This window comes from Hibiscus syriacus, unplaced genomic scaffold (genome assembly GCF_006381635.1).
Source record: "Hibiscus syriacus cultivar Baekdansim isolate YM2019G1 unplaced genomic scaffold, ASM638163v2 tig00110264_pilon, whole genome shotgun sequence".
NCBI lineage: Eukaryota > Viridiplantae > Streptophyta > Magnoliopsida > Malvales > Malvaceae > Hibiscus > Hibiscus syriacus.
Genome location: NW_024062653.1, coordinates 2213471 through 2236573, shown reverse-complemented (window position 1 = coordinate 2236573; position 23103 = coordinate 2213471). Strand labels below are relative to the sequence as shown.

At 36.1% G+C, this 23103-nt stretch overlaps 2 protein-coding genes and 1 pseudogene across 3 annotated transcripts; 2 read left to right on the top strand and 1 right to left on the bottom strand.

Annotated features, from left to right (window-relative positions):
* Window positions 1–1744: 1744 nt before the first annotated feature.
* On the bottom strand, window positions 1745–6524 carry LOC120115441 (2-oxoglutarate dehydrogenase, mitochondrial-like). The gene is made up of 7 exons (XM_039136165.1): window positions 4732–6524; window positions 4244–4576; window positions 3862–4108; window positions 3629–3757; window positions 3278–3493; window positions 2881–3004; window positions 1745–1983 (listed from the first exon to the last, which is right to left on the bottom strand). Exons 1-7 carry the CDS (start codon window positions 6507–6509, stop codon window positions 1745–1747), a joined length of 3066 nt encoding a protein of 1021 aa, XP_038992096.1. The 5' UTR covers window positions 6510–6524.
* Window positions 6525–7241: 717 nt separating this feature from the next.
* On the top strand, window positions 7242–8300 carry LOC120115524 (annotated as a pseudogene).
* A 1280-nt stretch (window positions 8301–9580) lies between these two features.
* Window positions 9581–21449, top strand: LOC120115440. Of its 2 annotated transcripts, XM_039136162.1 has the most exons (17): window positions 9581–10014; window positions 10665–10744; window positions 11376–11426; window positions 11706–12233; window positions 12412–12669; window positions 13677–13742; window positions 14108–14287; window positions 14863–14914; window positions 15006–15290; window positions 15446–15556; window positions 16940–17131; window positions 17536–17811; window positions 18144–18767; window positions 20032–20531; window positions 20628–20688; window positions 20844–20912; window positions 21104–21449. In XM_039136162.1, the coding sequence occupies exons 1-17, from the start codon at window positions 9763–9765 to the stop codon at window positions 21176–21178; spliced, it is 3660 nt and encodes a 1219-aa protein (XP_038992093.1). In that variant the 5' UTR covers window positions 9581–9762; the 3' UTR covers window positions 21179–21449. The 2 variants fall into 2 exon arrangements, with proteins under 2 accessions (XP_038992093.1, XP_038992094.1); XM_039136163.1 differs by lacking the exon at window positions 9581–10014 and having other exon boundaries at window positions 10685–10744; window positions 11381–11426.
* The last annotated feature ends 1654 nt before the right edge of the window (window positions 21450–23103 follow it).

Here is a 23103-nt window from a genome sequence, read left to right as displayed (position 1 = left end):
ATTCCATGTCTGGTCTGAAATTGAATGCTGCAAAAAGTTAACTGTTCTCTGCTGGTATCTCTTTTAGAACTCTTGATCTCATTAAGCAATATACTGGAATTTCTTATGGTTCTCTTCCAGTGAGGTATCTTGGGGTCCCTCTAATCACTAGGAAGCTTACTATTAAGGATTGCTTTGCCCTCATTGACAAAATCAAGGCCAAAATCCAATAGTGGTCTGGAAAATACTTAAATTATGTTGGAAGACTTGAACTGGTGAAAACTGTTATGCTTAATATAGCAAATTTTTGGTGTAGGCAGTTCCTTCTTCCCCAGGCTATTATTAATTCAATCAATCAACTATGCTCAAGATTCTTATGGAAGGGTTCTAATGTAACAGCTTGTGGAGCGAGTGTTAGCTGGGCAAAAATCTGCTGCCCAAAATCTGAAGGTGGCCTAGGATTAAAGGATCTTAAAACTTGGAACAAGGCTATTATGATGTAGCTCATTCGATCCCTCCTTGCTGGAGAAGGATCTTTATGGATAGCTTGGACTTACTGTTATGTGATTAAATCTTATGACTTTAGAGTCATGACAGAAGTTCTTCTACTAGCTGGTGTTTTAAACGTCTTTTGAAACTTAGAACAGAAGCTCTTCATTTTCTTAATGCTACTCCTAAGGCTACCATAACCATTTGGGAGGAGATAAGATTTAAGCATTCCAAAGTCCCATGGCACAAGCTCAATTGGTTTCCCATGCACATTCCGAAATTCAGCATCATCTCATGGATAGCTATCCTTTATAGATTTTCTACTAGAGAGAGACTATCTAGAATGGGAATTACTACTAACGTTTCTTGCCCTCTTTGCAATGATCCTTTGGAATCGAGAAACCACCTTTTTGTGGACTATAGAATTGCAACCAGCTTGTGGAAGCAGATTCTAAACCTCAACCACCTGCTCCAGCCGCAAATGTCATGGGAAAATCTTATCAATTGGGCAACTTCTACATGGAAAGGTAAATCTCTCCTAACATCTATATTGAAGATTGCTTGGTGTTCCTTCATATACATCGTTTGGGAGGAAAGAAACAGGAGGATATTTCAAGGAAGAACTCATACGGTGGATGAAATGTTAAGTTCCATTAAGGGTATTGTTAGTGCTCAGCTTAGCAATAAGGACTTTAATAGAATTGATAATATCAACTCTCTTCTTTGTAACAATTGGGGTATAGGCTAACTAATTTTTGTTGTACATAGCTTCTTGATCCTTGATTGGGTGTTGTATTGAACGTTTTCTTGGATAATAAAATTTTACTTATCCAAAAAAAAATTAAAAAAATTAGTATAATTTTACATCTAATGTTTTTAAAATATTAACGACAACAACTTAATTAATATTATTTAAATAAAAAATTATGAAGCAACCCCAACAACCACCTTCAATGAGCATAAGAGCACCGATGACCCCATTTTGTTCATGTGTTCCCAATTCTAGGTTATGCCTCTGAATAATAATTATTATATAATACATAATTTATATGTTTGTAAATTTTGAAAGCTAAATTTATTAATTTTATTTTAAAGTTACGAACAAATTGATTCAATGTATAAACATTAAACTAAACTTATTGTTATGTCAATTAAGACGATATAAAATTAAAGAAAAACATTAATGACGTGATTACTTGTCCTTAATTGCTCATCTCCAAAAGTTGACAGGGACTAAATTAGGGACCAATTTGTCTGATTTTGACATCCTCGTGGACTAGTAAGGATAGTTGATTGGTTCAGGTTGCATTGCGAGGTTTATAAGCACAGCTTGTTCATTTTGGTGAACCTGCAGTAAACCGGTGGCGGTGGCGGCCGACGGTGGCCTTCCGGCGTATTTGATGTCTTCCATAGATCCCCTACCCAAGACTTTCATGGCGGTGCAAAGACGAGAAGCAATATAAGTGTATGCACCCATGTTCATCGACTCTTCTTGGCACCACACAATTTCAGCATCTGATACATTGAAGAACACAAATTAAAAGATACAAACAAACACAAACTATCGTTTTTCAAGCCGGGTTAGATTGTGCTTTACTTGGACTCGATTGAAATATTATGTACTTCTACTTGTCATTAAATCTGATTTGAGTTTGGAGAGATTTTATCCTACCTGAATCTTTGATTCTTTGATATATATATATCTAAAACTTGTTTTTATTAGGTAAAATAGAGATTTGGTTGAAAAGGTATAAAGAGATGGATAAGTTATCCCTAAATACTTGAGGGACAATTATCTTATTATCTTAAATCAGATCGAGTCGAAATTTTTCATCATAAATCCGAATCCGATCCGATTTCAACTTGATTTTTTTTAAAATAAACATGACCATAAAGAATTGGATTAGGTTGAAACCTATGGAGTTCAAATCAAAAGTCTATCCTATCCCTAGCCTTTAGTACTTGTTTAATACGAAAATATTTGACTTTTGACCTAACTCATGTATATTAATCTAAGTCAATACGATGTTCGGGTCAAGAGTATATTCGTAGATCCTAAATCTTAAATTCTAAATGATAATATGATAATTCAATCTAATAGACTTAATTTTAAAAGTGACACAATCTAATTTGATCTTAAAAAATTACGAACCTAAATTAATTCAATTTGAATAAAAAAATTGACGCGAACGCTAACCAAACTAATTTGAATCTAATATAAGTTGAACTTGAGGTATTAAAAGTTAAAATATCCAAACTCATTATGATTTAATTCGAAACAGAATAACTTAAACTCAAAACGATTAGAATCTAAAACTGATCCGAAAATTTTAAAATCTGAATTATTTGAGGGATTATATTATACTCATATTCAAATATGTATCATACTCGTACGTGTTGCTTGGAACATACTTGGATAACGCTTAAGCTCTCGCTGGATGAGATCGAAGGGGAAGGGACAAAGCTGTTCCACTCTACAAATTGCAATATCATCGGCATTGCGCTTTTGGCGCTCCTCATCAAGCTCGTAATAAACCTGGAAAAAAAATTCAATAATGATTATAGACGACATCGTTTCTCGATTGTATTAACCAAGAAATATAGTCATTCAAGCCTCGAAAGAGTTGTATAATGGGTTCGGACTCGTGCCCGTAAAGTCCGGGACACGAGCCCGAACCCTGACCGTCCTTGTCTTTTCAAGCAGCCTTTTTCAAGTAATTTGTGATACTTGATAAACTTTTACATGAACAGAATCGAAAAATAAAACGCTCTAGGAAATAATATGAATATGTAGAAAGAGAAAACATACCTTCCCGGAACAAAGAACCAGTCGCCTGATACCTTTTTCGAGATCCGAATGATTGTTTTGGTCCTTTATAAGACGTTTAAATCTGGTTCCCTGTTTGTCGAAGCCTTCATGGCCTTGAACATCGTCGAATTCCGATAGATTCGATTTGCAGAACTTGTAGCGGAGCAGGTTCTTCGGTGACATTACAATCAATGGCTTACGGAATTCCCTATGCATCTACAAAACGAAAAATCATGAGACGGTGTTGGATATATACTCGTATCCGACACATAAATCTGCATTCGAGTAACAAACGATGTACGAGAAACTAGCAATCAATCTACATGGTAAAGATGAGGTGCTCTGTCTCACCTGTCGCCTTATAACATGGAAGTAATTTGCAGGAGTTGTAGCATTGACAACCTGCCAATTGCATTTCTGTATTTGCTTTCTGTGTGTTTGATCCATTTCAGGAATTTCGTAAGGATCCTCATCGCTCATCTGTCATTATCGATATCGGACATAGACCCGTATTAGACATGCATACCTACACATATTCGACATTCATTTCTGAATCCGAATAACATAGGTTCTCGAATCCTAACCTGGAGGAATCGTTCGAGTCTTGCACTCGAATGTTCGGGACCTTGGCCATCATAGCCATGAGGAAGCAATACGACAAGCCCCGTTTGCCGAAGCCACTTAGCCTCTCCACTGCTTAGAAATTGATCAAATATAACTTGAGCACCATTAGAAAAATCACCAAACTGAGCCTCCCAGAGAATGATGGCGTCCGGATTTTCCATCGAGTATCCCAATTCGAACCCGAGAACACCGAATTCCGAAAGAGAGCTGCCATCATTGGCATATACTCCATTAAAACACCACATATAGTATATATGTACAGGGATATGGCCATACCCCAAAGTCCGAAACATACACTTCAGACAGAATAACATAGTTTCGATTGTAAGAGCAGTTTTATACCTGTTACTCACTGTAAACATCTCTGCATTCTGGTTCTCCATGACATGATCCAAAGGGCAATAAATTCTGCCTGTTTCTTGATCGTGAACAATTGCGTGCCGATGACTAAATGTTCCTCGTTCGACATCTTGGCCACTCAGTCTAACATGCTTACCTTCAACCAATAATGTTCCAAAAGCCAGTGCCTCCCCCATCGCCCAATCGAGGCCCTCCCCGGTTTCGATCATCTTCGCTCGATCTTCATACACCTTCTTCACCGCTCTATGGGGCTTGAAATCTTTGGGAAGAATTGAGATTGCTCTCCCAACCTTCTTTAGTATCTCTGGATTCACCCTGTTAGAATTTGTGACATAAATAGTGACGAACTTAAAATTTTATGACCAAAGAAGGCATTAGTGTTGGAAAAATTCTGTCAGTAAATTTTCCGACATTGATTAGCCGTTCTCCAATTGAGAAACAAGAACAATATTAATAACATGTGTACAAACCCGGTATTTCGGATTCGGGAAAGTTGTTCGGGTGATTTGAATCCTTTCCAATTAGTTGAAAGCCAGTCCCTTCTTTGTTGAACATAATCTTTACTATTCAAGAACTCTTCATTGAGAATGGAATCAACCTTTTTGTGCATCCTCCCAATGTCTTCTTCAGTCACCTCTCCGGATTCCAAAAGCTTATTTTTATAAATTTCAAGTGATGAGGGATGCTTTTGGATGACCCTGTACATGTTCGGTTGCGTGAAAAACGGCTCATCGATCTCGTTATGTCCGAATCGCCGGTAACACACGATATCAACGATGACGTCCGAATGAAACGTCTGGCGCCATTGTGCTGCAAGCTCGCATACATGAACGACAGCCTCTATGTCATCACCGTTAACATGAAAAATGGGAGCATTTAAGGCCTTGGCAACATCGGTACAATATTGTGAAGATCGTCCAGACCTTGGATCGGTTGTGAATGCCACTTGATTGTTCACTACGATATGTATAGTCCCACCGGTCGTGTAGTTCGGTAGTGCACTAAGGTGTAGAGTTTCATACACCACACCTTGTCCTGCAAAGCTTCCATCCCCATGAATCAATACTGCCATGTTCTTAGTCCGATCCAAATCGTTTGAAAAGTATTGCTTCGCTCGAGTTTTTCCGATCACAACAGGGTCTACGGCTTCTAAATGACTCGGATTTGCAACCAAAGACAAATGGATCCTCTTCCCACCCCGAGTGGGACGATCATAAGAAGTTCCTAAATGGTACTTAACATCACCAGTGCCTGTGTATAGCCCGCTTTCATCTTCAAACTTTGAGTTCTTATCAAACTCGCTGAATATCTGTCGTAGAGGCTTTCGGAAAACGTTACCTAAAACATTTAATCGGCCTCTATGAGACATTCCAACAACTATACACTCGACCCCTAAGTCCGCAGCTCGATCGAACATCTCCTTCATACCGGGAATCAACGTCTCCCCACCTTCAAGCCCAAATCTCTTAGCTGTTTTCATTTTTGTTGCCAAGAAACTCTCAAACTTTGTACTCCACATAAGTCTATCTAGAATTACAAAACGACGATCCTTGTTGTAGTGCATAGGTGTCGGAGTTTCGATTTTTTCTCTTAACCAATTACATTTCTCTCGTTCCTCGATGTGCATAAATTCAAACCCAATGCTCCCACAATAGGCTTGCTCGAGACGCGTCAATATCGACCTGAGAGTCTGAACCGGTCTGTTTTCAGATAAAAATCCGGACATACTCCATACACCTATGAAGAATTCGCGGTCAAGATCGGTGTCGGTGAAACCGTAGAATGTAGGGTCTAACTCGTCAGGGATTTCCCTTTCTTCCAAACCAAGGGGGTCTAATTTTGATTTCAAGTGACCATTAACTTGGTAGTCCCTCACAAGCAACATCAAACGCATGCTCTCCTGTATCGTTTGGCCCGAAACTCCATCCCTCCCCGACGCCTGTCCAACGAAATTTCTGAAGAAATTATCCCAGGATTCATCAACACTGCTCGGATCAGATTCCCAAGATCTTTGAAGTTCTTCCAAGTACACACTATTCGTCCCATCGAGAAAGCTATCAGACAGCTTCGAAAGAGGTACAGCTCTCGGAATAGGTGAGGCTTTCTCCTTCGGATTGAATACAGTGGAATGAAAACATTGACTCCGTAAATGAAAGATCTGGCTTCTCACTGCATATGATCCGCTTTGGGGAAGTGTTCTTTTGATCGCAAACCTTCCCAGATATGAACAAGCTCTACACCAAGCCATTACTTGTGGCACAAGCTATCGAAAACGAGTTGCCAGTAAACAATCAAGATTATTCTTCAAAGGCTTGATTATCAATGAATGAACGTCGAAACAAATAAAAACACCAAAAATATATACAAATTGTGAAATAATAATTCAAAATACTGAAATTTAATGACATTTCAAACTTGCAGAAAATAGTTAATTAAATGGTTCAAAGGATCAAGGAGATAAGTATGGCGTTAGTAGTTAAGTGGTGCATTTTCCGTTATAAATGGAGACAGTTGGGGTCAAAAGGTTACACTTATGTATGAAGTTAATTAGCTTATTCACATTTGTTTATACATACATATATATATAGTAATCTAAATTTGATTAAAATATTATTTTAATTTCACAAAGGATCATATGTCATTGAATTGTTAATGTATATATTAACATTTTAAAATATTAATCTTCTTTCCAGAGTCCAAGAGATGATAATGAGTTGAATATCTTAAATTTCTTTATAATATTTGAATATGCGAAAACGAATCGAATAACTACAAAAATCCGGATTTAAAATATCCATTATTAAATCAAGATGGTTTATAAGTGTTCTATATACCATCATAGTATTTGGATGCTTAAACCTATATCAATACTTTTTGGCAATCATTTCTGATTGATTGTTAAGGACGAAGGTTTTAGGTCAGAAAACCGTATATCGGCAACAATCCCTCGGTTTTGATGCTGAAGGTACCGACATCAACGATGAAAAGTTCGATATGGTCTATACAGCCGGAGTACTGTGATGCTGCTATTATGCATATTTGCCTATTGGAGTTGACAGGAGAGGCTGATATGGTCATCGTTGAGTTGTGATTTAGGCCATTCTCACTCATCAGCTTCACCTGCAGCACTTTGTTTCGGTGATAATTATGTACGATTCGAGGCGGTTTTATTCGTTCTCCTCCGTGTAGGGCTTTGAATTCCTTGGAATTGATCTCCTAAGGCCCCATTAATGGAATGATAGAGACCGATTTATGGGACTTGCCAGAGGTGAATGGCCTGGTTTTATGAAATATGTACATGGAACTTTTCATGCAAATTTGTCATAAAGCTAGAGGTCGTAGACTATCTCCAACCCTAGCATTCTCAATTTCTGCTTGGTTTTGTTTATTTGCAACTATAAACTTTGTTATAATGAATCTATTTAACATGCTGTCTACAAATTATTCCTATCAAAAATTTGGAAAAGACGGATCAACAGATAATTTGGAAAATACTGATCAACGGCTGTTTCTTACCCGCCATCACTCCTATCCAAGTTAGAAAGAGTGAACCTCAAACAACCGACGAAACAAATTATGCAGAGTGCAACTCAACCATTATGTGTTGGAACTGTAAGACCGGTCACTTAGCTCGAGCTTGCCTAAATCCCAGACTTCCGGCTCACGATGCAAGACTCTGCAACAACTCTGCAACAACTGCTACAAGCCAGGCCACTTTGCTGCTGCCCGTACCAACAATAATGCGTGCAATAACTGTCGTAAAACCGGTCACGTCATTCGCGACTGCCCTAACAAGCCTGTTTGCAATATCTGCAATATATCAGGTCATGTATCCCGACCATGTACAAAGTCGATCCCATCATCGAACATGGGAGGCTCCTTCCGGGACCTTGTTCCCCACAACCGTGGCCAGCCAGGTCATAACGGTTGGGACTGCGTCTCGATTGTCACATGCAATAACAGTGGCGGAAGGGATCGCCTTCAGTACGAATGCCCTTCAGCTAGGATGTATGACCATGTTGGTGTACGTAGTGCTTAACTAACTTGGATACGATTCATACATTAACATCTCTTTGTTCGACTCATCTTTAAATTGTGAATCAATTCTTGAAGTAATACACCATTGTTGTTCTTCAATTAAAGTTGCAGTTCTCTCTACCTGGAAAATTTGCCATATTGTTATTCATAGGAGAAAAGTTGGCTGAATAAAAATTAGCGATCCATTAGGTTAAGCTAGTACTATTGTAACCGTTAAGAACAAAAATTGATATTAGAAAATGAATAGTTCAACCGGTTGGATTGATTTTTATTATTTTTAATAAATTATTTAATCATTGTCAAATTTATAAACAATTTAATCATTAATTTAGTTCTTACAATTAAGGATATCAATGGGACAGGACAAATATATAAATACCCATTTATCTATTTCCGTTACGATATTTTATCCTCATTTTCACAACTTATTACTGATGTAAAATTTAAAATCTTTCATGTGTCGTGACTTGCAAAAATAAAATCATTCTCGTCCTACTCACGTGGATCTAGAGACTCACCAAATATATGTTATACCCTAATATGATTAATTTCATATAATATATTTTTAAGTATTTTAAATATAAATAAAATATTTTATAAGAAAATATAAAATATCTATCCTCTCAATTCCTATCACGTATGTGACATTAATTTTAGAAAATAAATTATTTGTATAATATTTAAATACAAATAATAATACGAGACAAATGAGATTGTTAAGTAGAAAGTCATATTCAAGTTTGTCCACTATTCATGTAGGTCTAATTTTTTATCTCTATTTCCACACCGTCATCCATAAAACTGAACATGTACTTTTCCTCATCCAATTGAACGCAAAATAAAATGGAATCCATATAAGGCATTCTTACTTGTAACATTATTACGAATTTAAAAATAATAATTAATTTGATATAGAAAATAATGAGTTGTCTATTCAACTCAGTTGGTAGAGTACAAGGTTCCTTAAGGTTGTGGGATATAGTCTTACGGTGGACAATTTATAATTTGAAGGTCTCCTGCGGAAGCTGCTGCTCTCAAACCTGACGTTGAGGACAGTCTACTATCCTACATTCCTTTTACCCCATTACATATGGGAATAAGGGTCAATTAATTTTATTTTGATAACAAAAACAAAATAATAAATAAAATTACCAAAAATAAACCAAGCAAAAAATGTGAAAACAAAAGGTAAGAATAGAAATAATCAGAAAATACCGGTTGCCAGCTCATAATAACACCTCGCGTAGAACTACGCTCATACTTACAGCTAAGACTCACTTCTCGGCGAACTTTTCTCTGTTCAAATGTAGAATTTAACCCCCAAAATCACTAATCCAATCAATTAAACACTTAATTTCTAAATAATTAAACCTAAACAAACTTTTACTTTTATTCTATTTTTTAATTTGAGGAGTTGGATTGTGAGAGAGTCGTAGCTTAGATTCGGAGCAAGCGGAAATCCGATGACAACGATGTTCAGTCCCGGTCGGAGCCCCGGGAGCTCGAGGTTTCAGTTAGGAACAGCTAGTGGAGTGTTGCGGCTTAGATCTCTGTCGCTCAAGAAGCCGCCCGAGCCGTTTCGTCGGGCGGTGGCGGATTGTCTTTCTTCCTCGTCGTCTTTTTCTTCTTCGTCGCCGGCTGCGGGACCTGGAGGTGTTAGCTCGTATCACCATGGGAGTCCGTTGGTTTTAACTGAAGCAACGAGGACACTTCGGGTTCGTTATTATTCTTTGTTGGATTTGAAGTTCCTCTTATTGTTTTGTTTTTAGATCTTGAAATATTGTTGTGTATTTTTTATGTTTTGTAATATAATGAGTGGTTTTCTGCTATGTATAGATATTGAAAAAAAGGAAAAGAAAACATAATAGATTTCTCTTTTAGAATTCATTTAGGTGGCAAAACGTTTTGGAAACATAATGGATTTAAATTACTGATAACGTTCTATATGTTTATAAATTGGTGGAATCCAATAATGAAAATGGACATCATATTTGATTAAAAATGAGAATGACCAAATGTATTGAGTTAAGTTTAATAGTGAAAAAGAATTTTAAGAGTGCATTTTGTTATTTGCAAAAGTTAGATTTGAAATTCTAGTTCTTCACAATTATTCTTTTGCTTGGGGCAAACAAAAACTTTGTAAAAGCACAACGGAATACAACTTAAGTTAACTACTTGAAATTTGAAGCCTTTTCCTTTCGCTTCACCTGTAGAATTTATATTTGAATTTTGTAATATCATGGTTCGTGTATTTTAGATTCTTTTGGAGTTTTTGTTAGAATAAAAATATTAGTATTAGACCTTTTTGCCTCACCCGTGGAATTGGTATTTGAACCTTATAATATCAGATATTTAACAATGACAGGACTATCTGGCAGCGCCCTCAACAATTGACCAGTCTTACATTGTTATTTTAGAGCATACAATTGCAGAGAGGGAACGCAGGTAATTTATTTGCATAGTGTACGTATATAACTGACCACAAAGTGTTGTAGAGTCAGATGGGGTTATGAGCATGTTTGTGTGATAAATAGATTGGAGATACAGATTTTTAGTGATTGTGAGGTAATGCCTATTTCTGATAAATGATGGTGTGGTTTTAGATTGTTTGAACAAGTTGTTGTGTTGAAAGCTTAAAATGCTTCGTCCGTATGACAGTATATTTACACCAAATTTATGCAATGTTATACAAGTTGTGTAAATTATTCTAGAAACACATCTGAGTTATGTTTGGATTTCTGGAAATTTCATAGAGACGCGGCAGAAGAAAATGCAATTTTTTTCAATTATTCTTAAACACTTGGATGGAATATAGTACTGCAAGGAAAAACATGTAAAGAAAAAAATGATGCATGATTGTTATAAACAATTGATACCAGGTGCATTATTTTTTTTTTGATAGAAGATATACCAGGTGCATTATTATTATAATTATTATTTAACAGTTGATTACTGATTCAACTGTTGTTGCATGTCATTCAAAATTCACTTTTTCCCTTTTTAATCTAGTTATTACGCTTAGCACAGTGCTTGAATTAATTTTCTTTTTGCCTAATGTGTATATAATTTGTGCCAGTCCAGCTGTGGTGGGAAGTTGTGTGGCACTCCTGAAGCGTTACCTCTTAAGGTATGCTGTTATTGCCGTGAACTTGTATTTCTCTTATTTTCATTTTATGTAGAATAGGAAAGTGTTTGAATGTTTGTTGGTTTCAGAATGAAATATTTGAACCAGAATTGACATCTAAGTATTCATAAAATTTGCTTACCAGTATAGTCTCTTTGTAAATATAGAACTTGCTGTGGTTCAAATCCAGTTTTGGACTGACTGGAAAATTTAAAAATATCATAAGTTCCAAGATTTATAAGGTCTATTTTATATTATAGTTTTGTGTTCTATTTGGTGTAGGTATAAGCCCAGCGAGGAGACTTTGCTGCAAATAGATCGGTTTTGTGTCAACTTAATTGCTGAATGTGACATTAGTCCAAATCGAAGGTTGTCACCTTGGTCTCGATCTTTAAATCAACAACCTACTATGTCAGCAACACCAACACCATCTGCAAGTGCTTCTCCTTTGTTGCCTGTATCTAGTTTTGCTTCTGTAGCTCTTGTAAAGTCATTGAATTATGTGAGATCCTTAGTGGCTCAACATATTCCAAAGCGTTCATTCCAGTCAGCAGCATTTGCTGGGGCAACCATGGCATCTAGGCAGTCACTTCCTTCGCTGACATCTTTGTTGAGTAGATCTTTCAATTCCCAGCTATGCCCTGTGAATGCTGGAGAGTCTTTAGAGAAGCAAGATGCTGCAACTTTATCTGTTTCAAACTTTTCAAACATTGAGGAAGCTGATGGAATAGAGAATCCTGAATATATTGCACATGATGTTTTGAAATGGCGCTGGCTTAGGGATCATCAGTCACCAGTGCTTACTGAAAGGTAATTCATATTGCAATTTGCGTATGCTTATCAAGTATCATATAGTTCATGTTGGCTTTATTTTCTTCCGTTATGTGTCTCGTCTCTGGTATGTTTTGGCTTTTAATACCTCTCTTCCATGTGTTCTGCTGTTTTTAAATAAATTTAACATTTGAAATGTTCTATATTAAAAAAACAGCGATCAATATGCGAATGTGCAAGACATGAGAACACATAATTTCTTAGAAGTAGGAGCAGCGGCTTTACTTGTTGGAGACATGGAAGCAAAAATGAACGACCAGCCTTGGAAATATTTCGGAACAGCTGATATGCCTTATCTTGATCAACTCTTACAGCCCTCACCGGTCACAACAATTGGCAATTCTGCTTCTGCTCACTCCCACTTGAGAGCAATTACTGCATTGAAACGTAGTAAAGGAGGACCTCAACAATTTTGGTATGTTTTGTCTCACTTAACATTATCATGGTTCATCGGGATTTATTATGCTATGTCATACTCATATGGTTGTGCTGTCAGACTTATCTTTGCTATTTGATGTGTGGAAAGACATAGACTGGTAGCTTTTAAGGCAATGATTTCAAGATTCTTTCCTAGTTAAATGGTTGGAATCTTGTAGCTATAGGTTCTGTTTGTCTATAAAACCATTTTCAAATATATTATAACTGCTTTTATGGAGTTTGTCAATTTGGTACAACTAATCTGATGTTAGCCTGCCATAATCTGGATTTAAACGAGTTTAACTGATCCAGTTAGAATTTAGAAAGATGTGTTTCTGTTTAAGGGAATATTAGCATAACATTCTGAATACTCTGAAACTTCAGCTTCTTTAAATGTGATATAATTAGTAAGATGGAATTGTTGAATTTAAGAGAAAAGTAACTATGCTTAGTTTTGAATGAAGTTGATTTTTAATGGAACTAAACGCTTTTAAATCAGGCCTAATCTTTTTTGAATCATCTAGCTGGTATTCTAAGGGGCGGTTGATTATTGAGAGTGATAGTAAGAAGAGTGTGGAGTGGGTTAATAACTTGGATAAATGTCCAAGTATGTATGTTTCTATTTCTAAAGAAATAGCGGATAAGATTAGGATCATGGAGGGCATTCTCCGTTGGGTAGCTAGGCCAGAAAACATAGAAGCAGACGCTTTAGATAAGGCAGGAATAGGTTAAGATAGGGTGTTTTGGTTGGGTTTTGGTTTTTTCTTGTCTCTTGTTTCATGCTTCCTGAACTGGGTTATTAGTATTGTTGTACTGATCTGCTTTGTACTGTTTCTTTTTTATTAATAAAATTATAGGCACTCTTTTCCTCCTTCCGCTGTTTAGTGGAGTACCCTATGGTGTTCTAGTAATTATGAAGGGGGTTTTTAACGAGGTCTCCACTTCTTATCAAAAAAAAAAAAGTTGTATGTTTACAGTTTGGGTTCTTGCATTTGATTCATGTAGGGATGATTCTCCAGCGAGCACATTCCGCCCACGTGCTCGACCACTTTTCCAATATCGTCATTACAGGTGTGCAGTTTGACATCCCTTTATATTTCTTTTGTAATTCTCCCTTTTTCCTGTCAGCAAACACTCCATGTTTAATTTGAGGACATTTATGTTGTTGGGTTGAACGAGAAGCATTTACTAATATCCATTTACTTCAATTAGGTTTTTAATGAGACCTCCTATTCCTATAAAAAAAAAATCCATTTACTTCAATTTGTATAATTGTTCTATAGCATCATGATCCGTGGCTGGTCTAGCCTGCATTGTTCTTGTGCTGGAGTGCATAATTATTGTATTTATTTTGAAGTGCTGTTTGTTAGATCTTAATGTGGTTGAGTTTATGTCTATGATTTTATTCTCTCATCAAATATTTTTGTGTATATCAGTGAACAACAACCTCTACGTTTGAACTCTGCTGAGGTATGCGAGGTCATTGCTGCTGTTTCTTCTGAGACATCTTTTACAAATGCTAACACCATGACGGTGTCTTCTAGATTAAGTAGTAACACTCCAAAGCCATCAATGGATGTGGCTGTGAGCGTCCTCATTAAACTGGTTATTGACATGTATGTTTCTTTATTCTTCTTTACATGGATCTCTTTTGTCCTATATTTTATGCCTTACATGTAACCTTTCTTTCTCTCCCTAGCAACCTTCTTCCTTATAATAATAATATTACATTTTGCGTATTAGCCTAAGGTGCATAAGTTATTTTGTAATCATTCTTATGTAAAGGGTGAAAAACTTTCCTCTTTTTTTTTAAGTTTTATTCTGCAATCTTAAGTACATGTTCTTCTAATTCTTCTGGAATGTTTCACTAATTCATTGCCATTTAACAAAAATTTCTCCAAGAAAACGATGTATTAATTCATTTTAAGTATCTGAAGTTGACTTCCTCTTGAACATGGTTTGAGCACACTTCAAATTGTTGCTTCCTTAAGATAGGTGGAGATCTGATCCATTACAAGAGTCAGTTATTCATAAACTTTACCAGGGGCTTGATCTGAATTGCCAATATGACTTGTTTTTGCACAGAGTCGTGTGATTGATTTTATTGCATTTCTTGACTTGTTTTCTTCTCTTAAATTTCACATGTAATGATGATTGTTGGCATGGAGTTGCTGAAAATTTTGTTTTGTAGGTATGTCTTGGATTCTGGAACTGCTGCTCCTCTCACTCTATCTATGCTTCAGGTTTTTGTTTATTACATTTTTAGTTTCTTATTCAAAAGTATTGTGAAAACATCTTTTAACTCCTACCATTGTTTTATGAGCTTTCTTACAGGAGATGCTTAGTTCTCCAAGGGCAGCGTGTAGGGTGCGTGTTTTTGATTTAATTCTAAATCTTGCAGTCCATGCACACTTGTTAGAGCCGATGATAATCGATGATAATTCTCCAATTGAGGAAGAGTATTCTCAAGAATTACTTTTAAATAGTGAAGATCAACTTATCACACAAGGGATGAGGACAATAGATTCTTCCAAGAAGTTGGGAATGCCCTCAGCTATTGATAAATTTGAGTCTTGGATTTTAAACATTTTATATGAGATACTTCTCCTACTTGTTCAGGTACAGGCTGTCTTTCAACTGAAGCTTGTGCACTTTGGCTGCTTTGGTTTTAGGATGTTCAGCCCCTGCTTATCTTTACTTCCATTTTAGTTTTCCATGCTATTGCATTTGTTCTTGGTAGTCTTTATGATCTCTCTCATGCCTACTTTTTGCAGGCTGATGAGATGGAAGAATCTGTCTGGGCTTCTGCCCTAAGCTGTTTACTATATTTTGTTTGTGATAGAGGCAACATTTGGAGAAATCGATTAGAGGGACTTGACATCAGGGTGAGTCAGTTTTGCCTGCCTAACTACCACTTCCTTTAGCTCTCCCAAATTTACCATATTGTTTTCTTACCCTAGCATAACACACGAGAGTTCTGTCTGCGTGTGTGGAGGAAATTATGTCTAGGAGGTGATTCAGATGTTCTATCTTGTACATGTCTCCAATTTTTGAAAGTATGTGTCCTGTAAAATAAGCACCATTTATTTTAAAATCTACGAAAAAATGAAACATCCCTGTAGACTTATTGGTCTCCAATTGATAACATGGCACTTTCGCATCTATCATGTCAAACTTATGAGGCATGCTTTAGCAGTGTGAAGTGCGCCCCAACAAAGTTCAAACTTTGCTTTGCAAGAATTTCTACGATCAATCTATGCAGGGTTTTATCTTAGCATTACAATTCCTCTGAATAATCCCGATGCCACTTTATGTGAGTCATGCATGGAGCAAGTTCTCCTTTACTGTAGTCTGATGGACTGCAAAACTGAAAGTTGGTTGGATTTGCTAGATATGTGATTCAGTTCCAACCGTTTAGATTCCGAGAATATTGGGTGGTATTTGGTATGCCTCAATGGAAAGACAATCCTTTTCTTGTTGGTAAATTGCATATGTTGAAAGTGTTAATTGGCCCTAATTTTCAGTTTTATTTTACATAGTGCACCCTCTGCATTATATGTTGATATAATTTGCTTGATATGTGGTTCAGTTCTAGCCTTAAGGGATAGTGATATCGGGATTGGTATTTGGTTTGCAATGGAAGCATATTCCCATCATGTCATTGGAAAACTAAATATATTGGAATATTTTAGGTTAAAATGACAACAATTTCAACGACAAAATGAAAATCCTGAACCTTACCACTTTTCTCACGTAAGACCATATTTTATTGCATACAAGTATGCTCGCAATCCTTATTCTGTACCTGAATATTTTTTTCAAGATTTTTCAATTTTCAGCCACATCAGCAGACCACACTAACTTCCATTTGGAGAAAAAAATCAAACTAGCATTGGCTGTAACAAAAGTCAGCTTTTTTGTATGGGCAGGTCTTATTTGGACGGAAATTGAAGGTTACAGGCTTATTTGGGTTTATAAAAGTGTATGGCTTACTTAGGAAAAGTGTAAAAATTCAGGGTCTCATCTTGTATGCTAGCCATAACTCTAGTTTTCACACGTCTTTTGTGTTATTCATGCTCCACGATTTTCTTTATCAAAACTATGCTCATGCAGTCTTGATGATCAAAGCTGACCTAAAATTTGGTTGGATTTCCTTTGAGATATTTTATGAATTGGTTGGGCTTGTAGCTGGTTTTAGCTTAATCTATTTAAACTTAATATTATGGCAATAAATCTGTCTCGTTTGTGGTCTCTTCACTTGTCTTCAGGTTGTCAAGGCACTTATGGTGATAAGTAGGATAAATTCCTGGGCTGAACTTGTTCATTGCAAGCTTGTTAGTATCCTAACAAACATGTTATATCAAGTACCTGAGGATTCTACCACAGCCATCACGAGCGCTGCAAGCTTTCTTGTTGACCAGCTTGACCTCATTGGTGGAATTGATTTTATTTTCTATGAGGTATGCTGATTAGTTTGATATGGGCATGTGTAGAAATAAGATTTATTTGGTCCTCTGCAGAAGGCAATATTCCTCTTACTCTTGGTTTCCATGTAACAATTTTTAAATGATTATTTTTTCCAAATGATTCCTGAATGAAAAATCTTTGGACCCTACTCAATGTTTAATAACATGACAGAAGCAGGGGATTCCAATTGCTTTACTAAGTTCTGTAAATGTGAGTTTTGTTCTAAGTAATGGCTTTTAATGTTCATATTTATGAAGTTGTTTGACCTAAAATAAACTAACATTATGATTTTAAACACCTAATAAATATGGGAGTGAATGGAAATATATGCAAAAGTTCTTAAATATAGAGGAATATTTTAATGTGCATGTTTTTTTCTTTCAATTATCAAGTGCAGTATTCGTTGTCAACCTCAAGGGAAGAAAGAAAGCATCTTTATTTGGTGCTTTTCGACTATGTTTTGCATCAAATAAATGAAACTTGCATATCAACTGGAGTTTCTGAATATAGTGTTGATGAGATTCAGCCAATTGCTGCACTGCTCTCTTTGGCTGATGCACCGGAAGCCTTTTATATTTCTGTTAAGCTCGGGGTGGAAGGAATTGGGGAGCTTTTGAGAAGATCAATTTCTACGACGTTGTCTAGATACCCTAACAGCGAGCGCTTACATATGGTAATTTCTTGTAAATATTTTTGCAGTTCTGCTTGTGTTGAGATAACCAGTATGTTTTAATGTTCGGTGGGTGGGAGTGGGTTGTTGATTTGGTCTTGTGGTGTATGATCACTTATATGATTCCATCGTTTGATTCATTTCATATCTGCAAGTATAGCTTTTCTATGGAGATAAAAAAATGAATCAGTGGACGGTTTAGCATTATCATGTTAAATTGTGCATATTGCTCACCTCATCTCTAATATTTCACGGGAGTTTGCTGAAGTGATAACCGTCCATGTGAATTGCAAGTATGTATCTGCTTTCTGATTATTATTTGTTTTCCTTTGCAGCTTTTGGAAAATATTACAGAGAAATTAGATAAAATAATACGATCATTTACTCATTTGGACACAGAGTTCTTGCATCTTAAACAGATAACAAAATCCAACAAGTTCAAGGACAATATTGAGGATTTATCTATGCAAAATGGTGTTGCAATGAAAGCAAAGCTTGCTTGGTCCATTTTTCATTCTCTTCTTCATTCAGATAGAATCCTTTACCGCCAAAATGGATTTGTTTGGTTAGGAGATCTGCTTATTGCTGAAATAAGTGAGACAAGGACTGGGAGTATATGGTCCAATGTCAAGAGCTTGCAGAATAAAATTGCTTATGCCGGGGTTCATGATTCTCCTGGTCCTTCTGATATACCTTTGTCTATCTGGTTGATGTGTGGTCTTCTAAAGTCAAAGAACAATTACATTAGGTGGGGCTTCCTAATTGTTCTGGAGAGGCTTCTCATGCGGTGCAAGTTTTTGTTAGATGAGAGTGAAATGCAGCAGCCAAGCAACAGTGATGTTAGCAATGATAATAGAGATGCCCGACTAGAGAATGCAAATACTGTTATAGACATCATGAGCAGTGCTTTGTCTTTGGTAGCTCAAATAAACGAGACAGACCGCATAAATATTTTAAAGGTATTTTGCGTGGATAGCTTTCAAACAATCTTCAAAATGTCAGAGATATTTGAAATCATCAAATTTGATTTGATGAAAGTGAAGATGATGTGTTATCCATGTTGGTGTTTCTCAAGTAAAATGCCCCTCTTAGTTTTTTCTAGCTTATCTTGGATCAAAATCCTTCTTGATTAGCTGGTTTTCTGATTAGTGCATGTCTCTATTTTCAGTCCCTGGGAAAGAATCCTTGGAGGACTGAGGGTGATTTTGATTTAAGCCTTTTCTGCTTAATTTAATCTAAAAATTTCGAGCTACCATTTTACTGTTACTTTCAAGTTCATGGTTCTTTAATTTACTCCCAAGTGACAATAGTTAATATATTGTGATTTAGTTTATTGGTTGGGCAAAAATCAATTTATCTATAAAAGAGAACAGAAGACAAGAACAAAGCTTGAATAAACCGCTAGTGACCTCCCACTTAGCAATGCTCCACAATGTCTTAGGTAGAACACTTATGCAATACTGTTGTTTTCTATCTTTTGACTTTCTGATTTGTTACATGTGAAGTTTTAGTGGTTTTTTGTATTATCACTTTTCTAAGTTTTTTCCACTATATAGTATGGACTATGGATATTCGTTAGATGTGCTTAGATCCTATGAGATTCCTCATTTGACCACCTTTCTTGATACCTGATCTTACATGCACTTTGGCCAGCTTGTGTGATCTTTCTGGTATAGTAGTAAGTGTCTTTTCATATTTTAACCAACTGGAGTGACTTTGGACAAAAACCCTTCATTTAGATCTCTTTATACTGTCAGGGACTATAGACCCATTTCAAAATTCTGTAGAGATACCAAGTCGTAAGTATCCCTTTCCCCCCTCCTTTGAATTTGTTATGAATCATTCAAGGTTGTACGTGACAATTTCATCATATACATGCTCCTGCTTCGTTGTTCTGTGGTCTTTTGTCCATCATCATCTGTAACCTGTAATTCTTGAGTAAACCTCTTTCCATTTAACCTTTGAAGAATATGAAGTTTAGATGGCCAAAATAGAGTAAGATGTTTATTGTGATTGAACTTCATTCTTGGGTCCTCTGATGGATTTATCCACTCATATTTCCAAACAAATAGAAGATGCACAGCGTAAAACAGATTGTATTCATCTGAGATTTTGAGGATTTTATCATTAACTTTTACATTTTTCATTTGAAACTCTTCTGCACCGTTTCCTAATTTGCAATTTAGAACTCCAAGTGTCACAATTCCTTTCTTTGTTGAACAGATGTGTGATATTTTATTCTCTCAATTGTGCTTGAAAGTTCCCCATTCTACTGCAATGCAATTTGGCGAAGGAATACAGCGGACTAAAGTTTTCACTCGTGCAGAAGGAATTAAGAAAACTAGTAATTCTGAGTTTGTAACTCAAGCAAGCGGTTGCTGGGATGAAGTAATGGAGGAAACTGATAGCAAATCAGCCTACGGTGTTAGTAGTCCTATTTGTGAGACAGCTTCTATGGCTGCACTTCTACTCCGAGGGCAAGCCATTGCGCCAATGCAATTAGTTGCACGCGTTCCAGCTGCTCTGTTTTATTGGCCTTTGATTCAGCTTGCAGGTGCAGCGACTGATAACATCGCACTAGGTGTTGCCGTTGGAAGCAAAGGAAGAGGGAACCTTCCTGGTGCTACTTCTGACATTCGGGCTACCCTTCTTTTGCTTCTAGTTGGTAAATGTACCGCCGATCCTACAGCTTTTCAGGAAGTTGGTGGAGAAGAATTTTTCAGGTGATCTCAATTTCTTGCTTGTGAAGAATGAATTTGACAAAAGCTTACTTGCAGACTTTTCGAAATATTAACTTACCTTTTTACCCTTCCTTTTAGGGAACTTTTGGATGATACTGATTCTAGGGTGGCATATTACTCTTCAGCTTTCCTATTGAAGGTAAGAAAAATCTATCTTGCGATTTTCTTTCTCCCTCTCTCCTCTCCCACTTGCTTTATTTTATTTGCTTTCTATTCCCCTTTTGTTTCCCTCTTTAGTTCTTCCTTTTGTGGTTATCCTTTCAACTAAGCCATTCAAGTATGGGAACTTTGCAGAGAATGATGACCGAGAAACCAGAAAAGTACCAATACATGCTACAAAAGCTTGTTTATAAAGCTCAACAGGTACGTGGTTTATCAATGTTGAGTATGAACCCACTTAATTGCGATTATGAAGCACCGGTACATGAGAATAACTGATGAAAATATTGGAATGAATATTGATGGCGTTTTTAGTCTAAAATTCTAGATAACAGCATTTGTTGCTGCTACTTTTATCTGTTGCTGAAGTATTTGTTTGTGTGTCAAATCTGCAGAGTAACAATGAAAAATTGCTTGAGAATCCATATCTTCAGATGCGCGGGATATTCCAGCTATCAAATGAGCTTTGAACTTCTTTGTATTTCATGATTCTTCTCTGCAGAGTTTAAATATACGTCTGGCCGGACACACTGCAGTGTTCATTAACATGACTTTCCTTCATGAATTTTTAACCCTAGCAACGTGTAGCCCGCCTCTCTGAGTCTGTTCTTGATGTATGCTTTGATTTAGTGAGCCTGCACAAGATAGTTTTGGAATCCCAAAGTAGTTCTAAGTTGCAAAGTTATTGAATTTTGGCGAAGTGTGCGAGATTCCAAGCTCAACTCCCTTACTTTCTAGAAGAAGAAGAAAAAAAGATTAAAAATTGTGAGCATTGAGACTGGATGATGGTGTATGCTAATATATATGCTCCCAGATCTGCTGTACAAATAGAGACAAAGGTGAGACATTTTGTTCTGTCTACTTCTTCGGACATTAATTAAATGGTGTTTTGCCACTTTATAGAAATATATGATTATTTCTTGAGACCTTAAATTTCAGGAATGCCAGGAGAAAACGAAAAAAAAACGTAGTGATTGAAGTTGTCAATTCATATGCCTCTCGATTGTGTATATCAAGGGATTGAACATACTTTCAGGTATGCCCTATCTTAACTTTGGTCATATTAAGTCATCGGTTCACACATATTCATACATTTACTGTTTGTCATTAGAATTTCGTATATGACACATAACCGGATATGGGTACAGGGTATGGCCCTCTTAATATATAGAAAAACTTCAAAAACTAGAGAATACATACCCAACACACACCTCCGAATTTGGGTAACATAGGCTAAAACTTATGCACATTGTTTATCAACTTTTTCGAAGATCCATTTTGAATACGCTGAACATCCGAAACAAAGTCATTCATATCAAAATTTAAGATTAATTGTTCCCGACTCCGAGAATGTTCTATCATCATTACACGTATTGTTGCTTGCACTAATATTTCTTCAATTCTGAAACAGTTATCCTGGTGCTTTACACAACGCGGAAGAATTTCTGGGCGACAAAAGGAAACTCTTTCTTTGTACAGAGATTTTCCCATGGCCTTCCTTTTAACTTACATTTTTCGCAGTGTGGGCTATTAACTAAGCAAAAAAAGACCCTCTGGTGTTTAACGGATGGATGTTCGTTGCAGCGATGGCAATAGAAACAGAGGATCCTCTATTTGCCTACAAAATAGGACCTTCTAACGCCCTCGGATTCCGTTAATAGAGAGTTTTATCACCTTGGATGTCTGTTTTTAAGGGGGCATCTTCGAAGTGTGCATACTATGACCTTGTAACTATGTGAATTTGGCTTTTTTAGTCTTTTATTTTCGTCTCGCCTTACACTAATTTTATTCTTGTAAAATGTTTGCTGATTTGATTGTTTGATTTCTCAAAAATAATTGTGTAAAGCCTTTCTATCAAACCTTTCTTATTATATTTCCCTTTCGAAAATGGTTCAATCAAACTATGTACATCTTACCTTACTTTGGGTTTTCATTTTTCTTAATAAATATGTATAAGTCGATAGTTTAAGTTTCGGCGGTGTGAATAGAGAATTCATTAAGTTGTTCAATTCCTAAGCAAGCTTAATGATTTCGATCTTACCGTGTTTTATATTGAGCATTGTAATATTCCATTTGAGTTAATTGAATTTGGGGTTTTGAATTATATTCAAGTAAGGGTGGATGAATTTGGTTTTGAATTATATTCAAAGAATTTGATGGCTGAAAAATATTTTTTGAAAATTGTTATTTTAATTTTCTGCGTTTGATAGTTAAAAAATATATTTTTTTCAATATTTGATAGTTATAATTGATTTTACGGAAAATATTTTTTGGTGTTTGATAATTGTAGTTGATTTTTCTCAATGTAATTTATTTTCCTAGTTCTTTTGTATTTTTTTAAAATATTTTACCATCTAATTTTACGTAAAATATTTTTCTAATTTTTCACTTCAAA